This window comes from Typha angustifolia, chromosome 12, assembly GCF_048772165.1.
Source record: "Typha angustifolia cultivar Huaian chromosome 12, ASM4877216v1, whole genome shotgun sequence".
Lineage (NCBI taxonomy): Eukaryota > Viridiplantae > Streptophyta > Magnoliopsida > Poales > Typhaceae > Typha > Typha angustifolia.
This window is the reverse complement of record NC_133250.1, coordinates 7833965-7846572: the sequence shown is the minus strand read 5'-3', so window position 1 is coordinate 7846572 and position 12608 is coordinate 7833965. Positions and strand designations below refer to the sequence as shown.

Sequence of the window (12608 nt, the reverse complement as noted above, 5' to 3'; positions counted from 1 at the left end):
CGTTTGGATCGTATGATCAAAGATTAGAAATTTTTCAAGAATACTTTAAGTAATTCAAAACGTAGAGTTCTATAAACCATAAACTGGAGTTTTGAAAGAAAAGAAAAATCCAACTTTGGCTTGTCCGAATATTCGACAAACAGTGCAGACAGCATCATACTAGCAAATGAGAATCTCACTTATTTTGATATGATGCACCTCTAGTCCTTGCATCCCATCAAGTAAAGTTATAATATTCCAAAACTTGCTATGTTTGTCACAGGAGAAGAGCATTATATGATCACATATATACATATATATATATATATATAACATCTTGCCGACTACGTACTCTCCTCGTCATCTTCTTATCAAAGCCAGCCAGCTAGCTAGCAATTATAGGGAGCCCAGTGATCGAGATTACTTAGGGTCAAGTAAAAAATTATAATCTTTACTACGTCCCAGTATGCACACAATCCTCCTCCTCCCTCTCTCTCTCTCTCTCTCTTTCTCTTGCATTGCAGTACCTCTCTTAATATGATTCTCACGTGAACCATTTCTATCTATCTTATCCTATCCCCCAACTCCACTCCCTACCTTACAGTCCACACTACTCTCTATATATACACTTAACCGGCTCTCTCAGTACTACTATTATACCAATCACCATGGACTTCTCCAAGCTCTACGCCGTCCTCCTCACCCTAATGCTCTTCCTCTCCTCCCTCTCCCCTATCCTCGCCTGCGACTGCCCCAAACCTCCCTCTACCAAGCCTAAGCACCCCAAGCACCCCAAACCCCCCAAGTCGCCGTCCCACCCACCTAAGAAGCGGCCCACCCCCTACCCCCCGATCACCGGACCCCCTAAGGGACGGCCTACCCCCCACCCCCCAATCGTCGGACCACCTAAGGGAGGGCCCATCACCCTCCCTCCAATCGTCGGGCCACCTAAGGGAGGGCCCATCACCCTGCCGCCCATCATCGGCCCCCCCATCACCGTCCCCTCCCCCGGCGGAAACCCTCCTCCGGTCACCGGGCCCCCGGCCACGACTCCCTGCCCTCCCCCACCGCAGGTTCTACCGCCGCCGGCGCCGGCTTCTTGCCCGGTGGACAGCCTAAAGATCGGGGCGTGCGTGGACTTGCTGGGGGGGCTGGTGCACATCGGGATCGGCGACCCGGTGGTGAACAAATGCTGCCCGTTGCTCGGGGGGCTGGTCGAGCTGGAAGCGGCGGTGTGCCTGTGCACGAGCATCAAGCTGAAGCTGCTTAACATTAACCTCTACCTGCCTCTTGCGCTGCAGTTGCTGCTCACTTGTGGGAAGACGCCACCGCCGGGCTACACTTGCTCCGTCTGAGATGGAAGTTGCTTTGAATGTCTAATTTTTAAAATAAATTCAACTTAAGAGTTGGCTGGGTTTTGGTGGTGTACGTGCATGGGACATGAGAGGATGTCTGAGTTGGTGTTGTGGTTCGATTTCATCGTGTTAAGATTTTGGGTTTCATAGTTTGTCGGGGGTGATGTCTACTGATCCAAGGTACATGATCCAAGGTTGTACCTCGGTGCCATTGTTTTATTTCTCAGCAAGGAATTCACCGTGGTTTGTGTTTACTTCTCTCTTGTTTTCTTTCTGTTTTGAAAATCTTCAAATAACACCCTACATTTTATCATTTTCCTGATGAGCACCCATCTTCCAGAATTTTATAACGAGACCCGTTCACTTTTTCCTATAATTTTAATGCAACGCCGTGATATTATTCTGATTAGTTAGCACTAATTCTAGTGTACAGTTTATGTAACTCTGCTGAGTAAATTACTCAAATACTTTTTAAAAAGTTTCTAACCCTGATCCACCAAATTAAAAACTCTTTTCTTGATCTTATCCTATCAAAGAATAATTTCGGTATTTTAAAAATTATCTTTAGTATTCTAATTGAGCATTTCTCGGTTAATATTTTTTCATTTGAAAATAATTAGGTTAAGTTAACTTAAGTTCATACAAGGAAAAACTAAGAGTTCTTATTACAAAATTGTTAAAACTACTGTTAGATAGAATTTACTTTTAAAAAAATAGTGTTATTTAAATAGCACTCCATCTTCTTTTGTGATTAGTTTATAGATTATTAACACATGCACACATTATGAACATGATGAGCATGTAATACTGCTGCATTGTTTGTGATTATGATATGAATATCTATTTTACCTCGTTGTTGCATCTTTATTTACAGTATCTTCCAGACTGTAGCAGTTGATATTTGCTGAGCTTATGCTCACCAACTTCTAGTAAAAATATTTTTTGATTTATAAATAAGCTCGAGTTCTTAGAGAAGTTGGCGAAGATTAACTCTATAATTATTTATTCTTGTAAATTAAGCTACATAGCTTGTAACCCCTACGTGGGCATTGATATTTATTATGGACACGTATTTTGAGGCTTGCTGTAGCATACGATGTTATGTGTTTCTTTTTGTCTGTATTATTTATACAAATATAGATTTTTCTCCTATCCTTTATGTCAGAACATTGTCGAGATCACATGGATACTACTCATGTGAGATAGATATATATATTTAGCGAGGAGCGTTACATATTAAGTGTCATTCACAAAATCACCGAAAAAAAGCAAGTTGCTATTTAAAAATTTCCTCTTTTTTAGGAATTTTTAAAATATCATAATTATAACTACTTCTTCAAAATATTGTAATTGTCACTTAAATTATTGTGATCTGTACAAGAAATTCAATTCCATTGCTTACATCAAACTAATAAGAACAAAACACAACTTAGCTATAGAAAAACTATGTTTACCTTACTTAAATTATTAAAATAGTTTCAAAGCTATCCAATATTATACACTGATAAATATTTTACACTCCAAACTTAATAAATAAGTGTACTTTAGTCATTGATATATGCTTAAATTTTAATAATAACAAACGATAGGAATATTGTTAGAAAATTACTATAAAGATAGTTCCTAAAAAAGTCAAAATAAAAGTCCATATAGTTCATTTTTTTAAGATAATAAGAATATTTTTCTTAGTTCAGAAGGCATAAATTAGTAATAAAAAAGTTTAGAAATTACTATATCTGAAAACCAGTGATAATTCACGGGTCTAGATAGATTATTTTTATTTTTATTTTTATTTTTATTTTTATTTTATTTTATTTAAGATAAAAATATATATAGAGAGAGAAAGAGAAAGAGAGAGAGAGAGAGGGGGGGGGGAGGGAGGATTCTCTGCAGCATCTAGTGGAGTTTCAGGTTTCCTTCCTCACCCACAGACTTCTATTTCTAAATCTGTTGGCCAAAACCGGCGCAAAGAGATACACTAGGCAGTCTACGATTGGCTGACAAGCGCTTCTTCCCGGTAACCGGTTCAGTCGCTTCCGCACATCTAGGGGCATTTATGTCTTTCCGTATTAAACTCCAAAAACTTATTATAGGTGAAAAAAAAACAATGGGTTTTATTGAGGGTATATTTTTTAGAGAAAAAAATAAAATAAAATAATAATAATAATTAAGTATATCAAAGTTTTGAATTCAAATCAGAGGTTTTGACTTTTTACTCGTCTCCTCGTAAACTTATTTATCTAAATAATTCATCTTGTAGACTTAATATTAAAAGAGATCTATTTTGAATGCATCAGTTGCCACCTCATAATCCCATTAGAAAATGCTAACCTCATCAGCATTTTTCATTTATTCTTGTTAATAATACATATAGGAAATGAGGAGATTATTACTCAATTCATGTTTATTTGTTAATTAGACAAACTAGGGATAAATAAAAGCGGTATATCATATTACAATTAAATAAACTAGAAAAAAGTATTAAATTTAAATCTTCTCATCTTTTTTACTCTCCTCATATTTTTCTTATATAATTAATTTTCATATAGACTTATGATCTCAATATTTTTCGTAAGTTGTGAAACGTTGAAAAGTTCAATATTTTATTTTATATATATTGTTATTAAAAATACATAGGGAATGAGAAAAGATTATTCCTCAATTCAGATAAACAAGGAATAAACAAAAGCTGTATATCATGTTACAATTAGATAAACTAAATCTATATAAGTTTCATATATGGCAAATACTTCAATATCCCTCTAAAATTCATAATCTTAATCTAACGGCTATAACAGCCAATTTTCGTTACTAATTTTTTGTAACCTTAATTTTCGTTACTAAAATTTGTCCAATTTTCGTTACTAATTTTTCAGTACCCGATTTCAAAACCACATTAGATCAAAAAAATGGCATATTAGTTTAAAATAATGATTATGTGTGCCTAACTTTTGGATTAGAATTTTTTTTTAAGAATTCTCTCTCTTAAATATAATTGTGATAGATATAATTATGCCTTAATTATAGAAGATATTATTTAATACTAAACAATTTAAATTTGGTTTTTTTGGCGTAGACTTCAATTTAAATATGATATTCTATCTCTATGTGTTATTAAATTTAATTTAAATCGAGCCTAAACTAATAAGAGATATATGTAAATACTGAAAAATAATTAAAGAGATTAAATTTAATTAAACTTTCATCAAGTTAATTATAAAAAGATATTAATACCCTTATTATGATATATATATATATATATGTTAAGGATATACGTCTTTTATTTGATAAATTAGTAAGATAATATAATTATCAAAAATAATGTGCAATGTAATATATTTAAAAAATAATAATTACCTATTGAACCAGTAATATAATATATTTTAATTTTTTTGCATTCCTGTTATACTTTTAAAATTTTTTATCAAACAGATTGATAAACAATTATCTCTCTAGTAGGAAAGAAGCGATCTTCATATATATAAAATAACGATATTAGTGTTTTGTATTCCACACAAAACACCTTATTAGCCACAGGGATATGTAAATTTGTGAGGAGGCCTAATTTGGTCAAATATTCTCTAATGCAGACGGCCACACCCACCTCACACGTGTGTGACATCACATTAGAAAATTTTCTCATATCGCAGTGTAGACATGATCATCAGGCGAGCCAGGCTAGGCTTAAGTATTTATTCACGATCCAACCCACCAATCACTCGAGCCAGGCTAGAATAGTCTAGCTCGTTATAGCTCGTCGGCTCGTGAGAGATTGGGCTAGCCAGTCGGGCCAGGTTGACCCGACCCACCAATCACTCGGCCTAATCCATATTTTAGCTATTTTTTAAAATTTTTTACTATTAGCTTATTTTTTAAAAAAAATATTTATGTTCCTCCATTAAAAAAAATAAATTAAATTTTTTTAAAGGTGTGCTTAAAATAATGCAAAACGGTACAGTACCAAAATTTTTGTTGGTTTTTTACTGTAGCAGAACAGCAAGTTACTATAGTAGAACACGCAAATTACTGTAGCAGAACGGGCGGGCCAAACGGACGAGCTTCCGGGCTAGGTCGGGCCGGCAAAAGGCTGGCCCATGCCGCCCATGGGTAGTTCAGGCTCGGGTCGGGCCTAAACCGAGTCCAGACTAGGCACGGGCGGACTAGGCCGTTTGATTAAGTCTATCATCGCGTCTCGTTTCTTTGGACTCCTTTGGCATCACTTCTTCATCCATTTTATAACTAAGTCAAAGCAAAAAGTTCTTAAAAATAAAATTTGCAAATTAAAGGAGGAATAATCACTTCTTTCTCTTCGTCAAGAGGTATGGAATCTTTTCTAGTTTCCCATATCATGTAGTCAAGTAGACTCAATTTGCTTATGTTCATCTTCCATTGCTTGTTACTTCTTTCAATTGATTTGTGGTTTAATTAGATGTTCTTCTCCTTTCAATTCTTGGCAAAAGAAGAAGGAAGGGTGGTTTGGTCGCATTTGCATGCATGATGTATGTATGTATGACACTGACTTTAGAGTTTTGATTGTGGAAAAATGTGAAAAATATTTTGGTGAGTTTCTATAACAATGTCGAATTACCTAGATTAGATGACCCATGATCCATATTCTAAGTTATTAGGATTAAGTCATGCATTTAGCTGATGATATGCGGGCATACTGAAAAAAGAAGTACTAGCAGTCAAGATTCAAATAAATTTTAATTGCAGCAATCGAGTTTCCGAGTATTAATATATCCTAACTTTGATTACATTATGTTTTGGTTTTTGATGATTCTAGAGTGACGGTAGAAGCACTTGCATGGATTTCAATCCATTTCAATGTCGCTTTAATGGCAAATCTTTTTGGTATTGATTCCAGAAATATTTTAACAAGAACCAATGAGAGCTAAATCTTAATTGGTAGTCTTATCCGGCAAATTATTGAAACTACTGAAAATTACTGTAAGATTGACAACAGAGTTTAATAATCCACACTGTTAGAATTATTGTGATTAGCTGAATCTTCAAACAATAAACATCAAAAAGCCAAGCTTGATTACTCAGAGCTTAAAAAAAAAACAGAAGTCCTTCATGTTCAAGATTTGTCCTTTTAATTTTATGATGACAGATTATATTGATTATATCAATTATGTCTTCAGATGAAGTTTTCCTTATATTAATTATCATACTTAATAATCCAAACTCGGTTCATTTTACTTTGCTGATTCCAGAATTTTTCCTCATCCATGCTTCTGCCACTTCATCCACTATGAATTCAGTTCTTGTATCAGAAAATATTTTCTTTCCACAGTTAGCAATGGAGGTTAGCTTCCCCTACTTTGATCCTGAATTCGAGAACTTCAACAGGACGATATATGGACCAAGGTTTAGCTACGAATTCCAAGTTGCGACAATTAGTACAGGAATGCAGTAGTGATAAGTAATTATATTTCAGGGTTTATGTCGACGATGAATCTTGAAACGAATGCACCATTGTGAAAGTAAGAACTCTCTTTGATCCTAAGGAAATTCATCCAATTAATTTGATGACTAATTACTAGTGGCTCTATTGTTAACGTCTAGGTGAACAGTCTTGATAAACAAGAAACTCCTAGTTGAACAAGTACTGACTGATATGGATCTTTTTATTACCAAGAGCTATTTATCTTCTGATGCAGGATGGTTTATGGATGATATGCTTATACCTGGATAATAGAATTACAAATGACCATGGATTTTTTTTTAATCTCGAACAGAGATTGTCGGTAGACGAATAAGAATCATATTTGAGATTTATGCAGATTTTGATTACAACTCTTTCAGAACCAGTTGTATTGTGTCAGCTGTATCTAAGGCTGGTTAGCACTTTTTCGCAACATAATCTTGTACATTAGGTGCATACTGGTTGCAGCTTTCAGATTAAAATTTACTTGGGTATAAAAACACTGTCTGATAATGATCTTTCCATTATATACCTTTTCTTCTATCTCCAGAGATTTATATTCCAATTTACTAATGATTCATGCAGCATGTTGTTTACTTGTAAATTTGTGATGCAGATGCACTGCAAATTTTGATCTCAGTTCTACCATTATATGACCACTATTTATACAGAATGATCTTGATTATTTTTCCTTTTCTTTAGCTCCTTTTTCCAGTCTTCCATATGAAAGATCAACAAGGTAATAAGGTATATGATAAGAAGGTTGTTGGCTATGTTCAGCAGGCAAGTCTCCCTTATCCCCACAATTCTTCCAATCTATATAAATCTATACAGATAAGTAATATATATGTATAGGTATATATGTAGTTAGACAACAAACTTTAGAATTTTAGCACAAGTACAAAAATCTCTTTAACCATTCAATGCACCCAAAGATTAACAAAAGCTCATCACAAGGTGACTTGAAGTGGACTTTTAGTCCTCTAAACAATTTCCTTTATCTCGTATCATAATTTAAATTGACTATATCTGAATTCATAAAATATATTTTTGCACTAAAATTGTGTTAAATTGACTATACCTGGATTTATTGTGTAGGCTATAGTTGCAAAAAGAGAGCTGCATAACTCACAGATGTGAAAAAAACCTTTCAAAGTTGCTGCCAAGTCTGAATTTTCTGGCGAGCGAATGGCCATCGAGATGATCAATCCTAATCAAATAGGACTATTGTAGGAGATATCAGCTGTTCTTGTTGAGCAGAGGTGTAATGTTATTGAAGCTCATGCATGGAACTATATGATTGTCTTGCATGGGCAGTATTTGTCTACGATGTATCTATTGCCACTTATATCAACACACCTTTGCTATCAATGGCCAACCTCTCCACTATTTTTCAGCACACCTTTGCTGACAATGACCATGGAGTCGTGAAGGCATATTTTCTTGGTTGTGATAGCTCAATGAGTCAAGCTGAAGTCGTACGTTGATTGCACCATCTCATATTTGCTATTCGAGATTTTGACGGGTCATTAAGGAACATAGCTACTGCCATTTTAATAATAAATATATATGACGATAGAGAGGAAAGAAAGGTGATGGCTATATCAATTGACCGACGTAATGAGAAAAGATACTCCATTGTGAATGTAAAATGTCAAGACCGACCAAAGTTGAATTTTGACACTATGTGACACTTACAGACCTGCATTATGTTAGTCTTCCATGCTTCAATTCCTTCTCGTGGATCTTTTGCATCTCAGGTATCATTATCAATCTGGTTATTGCCTAAGGAGTATGCTAATGTCAATTTATGCAAGGTTTTAATCCAATGACGAATGGGTGATGAAATTGAATTTTATAGGAGTACTTTATTTGTGGGTTTCTTTAGTTCATACCCCCTACCCCCCAAAAAAAACAACATATAGGATGCTTTATAACGACTTTTCTAAATTTTAAATATCAAATCCAATAGATGCTACAAATGAGGAAGAATAAGAAAATATTTTTACTTCCGAGAGTGATGTTGAGTAGTTTAGAATCCACACATGAGTGAAAAGCAAGAGATTAGTAAATTGCAATAAGGAACATGTAAGACAATGTTTACTTCTTTAGGAAACTCCTTAGTGACTATATATGTAATCAAACACTATTTTTAGATAGTATATCTTCATCATGAGAAGCATAGGATAACTATTTAATATGCCTCTGAAAAGTCCAGTTGGAGATTGCATGCTTAAGGAGGCACCCTTATCCAACTGAAGACATTGAAAGGGAGCATACTAGTTAGATTTTGTGTTTCGAGATATATATTAATGGGCTTAAAGTAGGGGTGACAAAAATTACCCTATAACCCAACATGATAATCGACTGTTGATCGGATTTGGGTTTAGACTAATCGGGTTCGAATCATAAACGGGTCAATCCGTGTAACCCGATTATTAATCGGGTCGTGTTCGAGTTTATACCTCTAACCCGCTTGACCTGTTTAACTCGTTTAAGTACACACACACACACACACACACACACACATATATATATATATATATATTATTTTCTAACCCTAATACCCTAGCCTAAACTTAACTACTCAAGTCTCTACGCCGTCGCCCCTTCCCTTACCCCCTTCCCTTACCTATGCCCGCAGCCCAATCACACTTTGTCGTCGCCCTTTCCCTCCTCACTCCTCACTCCTCATTCCTCACATCGCCGGAGCTTCTCACTCACGTCGTCGGTTCTCCTCACGCCACCTAAGCTTATCATGCAGTCGATTGCTCGTCGAATCTCCCCCCTCACTCACACTGTCGTGTCCTCACGTTGCCCGAGCTTCTCATGCAAGATGATTTATAAAGTTAGCTGTGTTCATAGTTTTTATTGTTTTTCATGTTTAAAAAGATTTCATTCATGGAAGTAACACATCAGAGACATGGCTAATGATGTTGTGAAGATGATATGGTGATTTCATGGGTCAAACTGTCACAATGCTTCTCTTCTCTCTTCTAGTTCTTGTCGGATCTCTTAATTAGGGTTTTGATGGTATGTCGGCTTTGATAGCTTCAAGGCAACCGGTGCAGCCATTTGACCTTAGGACAGATCTGATTTGGATAAGAAGAGTTGGGAGAATATCTCTAATATGATCGATCAAAGGCGAATTTGAGGCCTATTTCTCCAAAAAATTCTTCTATTTTTTTGTTGAAGAAATTCTCTTTTGAAGAGATTCAAAGTTTCTTCTTCTCTATGGCTTTTGAAGCTTCCTAATGTTTAGGCATTTGATTGCCTGCACGTTTTGAATGATATACTCTTTAAAGCATAGCTTTTTGGTTCTAGCAAATCTCTATTATAGTTTGGATTGTCTTGAGGCAACCCCTGTAGCGAGGCATTTGATTGCCCGCAAGTTTTGAATGATATACTCTTCAAAGTATAGCTTTTGTTTTGCTTCATTGATGGCTTCTATCTTCCAATCGAGGATTTCGTTATTAAGCAAATTTAGCCTTTTTTACCCTATTTATAAAATGTCTGTAAGAAAACTTCCATCTATTTATCTATCTATCGGCAATGATGATAAATGAGGCCATTGAGCTATCAAACAAGAAATTTCTCTTTTATTATTGTTCTCATATCTCATATTATAAGTTATGATGGAAAGGCAATTTTAATGGCCTCAACGATTCTGATATGAAACTGCGAGCATGTCACTGCTATAAAACAAGAAATTAAAGAGTTGAAATTTTATTCTATACTCTATTGTATAGAATTTTATTACGGTGAATTATTATTAGAAGCTTTGATGCAAGTTTTTGTTATATTGAACTAAAGCTGTATAAACATATTTTGTAGCAAAATTAACTTATGTAACTTATACTAATGTTGTACTTTATGTTTCGTGAATTTAAGCTTTGGTATTGTAAATTAATATGCAAATAGTAAATATTTTTGATTGAGCAATTGGTCAAATGTAATTGAATTTATTATTGTGTTTTTTCAGATTTTGGTGTAATTAACTCAACCATCATATGCAAATAGAATCTCAAACAGATTCAAATGAATTTCATAACTATAGAACTACATAACAATATTTTAGTATTATTGTTATCATCTTTATGTACAAATACCGAGATTGATTAAAAAAGTTTCATATGAAAAGAAGATATCAAAATATATCTTCTTTTTCACATAGTATTAGAGCCAAACTAGTACACTCATATCAAAAATACTTATTACTTGGACTATTTTATCTTTTACCTTCACAACCTCATCCTTCCTGATTCCCTCCTCTATCATGCCACACCTTATCACGATCAAGTTAACCTGTGAAAACTACATCTTGTGAAGCACAGCTTATCCTTTCTATGGACAAGATGTTTTTAACTTTCGCGATGACACAATCATTGCCCTACTATTGTACCTACCGGATGCTCCTTCCTCAAATGAAAGTGCTAGCATTCCCAATCTAGCGTATCATCAATGGTCTAAGCAAAATCAAATGATCCTCTGTACACTAATGGTGTCACTCTCAAAAGGTGCCTTTGCCCAAGTGGTTGGTTACAACACTTCACATATTATTTAGAGTTGTACAACTATGTAGTCAACTCACAAGTCTCAAGAAAAGTAATCCCACTAGAAGGTGACTATTGAACTTATTGTTGCTGGGCACTCAATAACGGATGATGATATCCAAAGATATTTATTGTCAGGACTTGGATCTGACTATGATCCGTTTGTTGCGTCAATTACTACCTGTATAGACCCTTCATCTCTTGAAGAAATAATTTTGTCATCTTCTAACTCATAGTCACAAACAACTTGCCAACTACAATGCCTACTAATTTTCCTCCATCGGCCAATATTGCAACCTGCAATGCTTAACAATCTCGAGGGCAAAACAATGATAAACGTGAGAGTTTATTCCAAACTCATGGACATGGTTGAGGCTCAGAATGCTCTAATGGAGGTTATTCTCACCATCATACTCCTCCAGCTACATTGTAGATGTATAATAAATTAGGACGTAGTGCATTAGCTTGCTATAGAAGGTTTGATCCATCCCTTCAGACTCCAAAAATGCACCACAAGCTGCATCATACCATTCTTATCCACAAGCTCATCCAGTTTTCCAACCATAATCCTTTGATGGTGACTGACGCTTAGATAGTGTACTTCTTGGCTATACCTTCGTTCTTACAACACATAATTTTGTTTCATTCTAAATTATGTTTGTTTCTTGGTTACAACACCTAATGTCATGATTACAAGTGCCTTAGTCTACAAAATAGTCATATCTACATTTCATGGGATGTTATTTTTAATGAACAATTATTCTTCTTATATACTTATAATGCTTCTTTCGTGTACTCACACAATTCCTAATTCTACTCTACTCTCTCTCTAGCATCCTAATATGCACACCATGTTAATTCAAATGCGCAACCCTTTTTTTCTCTACCACACAGCTCTAAAGTGTTTCAGATCTTAATCCAACTCCTAAAACAGTAAAACATAACTTATCATACTTATGTGGCACCACTACACTATCTGCTCACCTCTCACTAATGTTATTGTCAATGTTGTATCATTAGCTCTCTCTCCAAAGTAGTAACATCTTCCTCTCATACTATGGTGACAAGGGTTAAGTGAGATATCCACAAGCCTAACGTGCCTACTGACGGTACCACTTAATACTCACTCCCTCGAGCTTTACTTACATATGCCTCCATGAATGATTATAAACCTACTTGCTACAGTGATACTATGAAAAATCCTAAATGGAGGCCTCTCACTTTGAATTTGATGCTCCGCTAAAAAAAAAAGAACATAATATCTAGTTACATCTAATGTCTCCCATAATA

The 12608-nt window shown here is 35.0% G+C and overlaps 1 protein-coding gene and 1 pseudogene across 1 annotated transcript; both read left to right on the top strand.

The window, feature by feature from the left end:
- Positions 1–583: 583 nt before the first annotated feature.
- LOC140772179 (uncharacterized) lies at positions 584–1588 on the top strand. The gene has a single exon (XM_073114107.1). It carries the CDS (start codon positions 648–650, stop codon positions 1332–1334), a length of 687 nt encoding a protein of 228 aa, XP_072970208.1. The 5' UTR covers positions 584–647; the 3' UTR covers positions 1335–1588.
- Positions 1589–6639: 5051 nt separating this feature from the next.
- LOC140772053 (ACT domain-containing protein ACR2-like) lies at positions 6640–8456 on the top strand (annotated as a pseudogene).
- The last annotated feature ends 4152 nt before the right edge of the window (positions 8457–12608 follow it).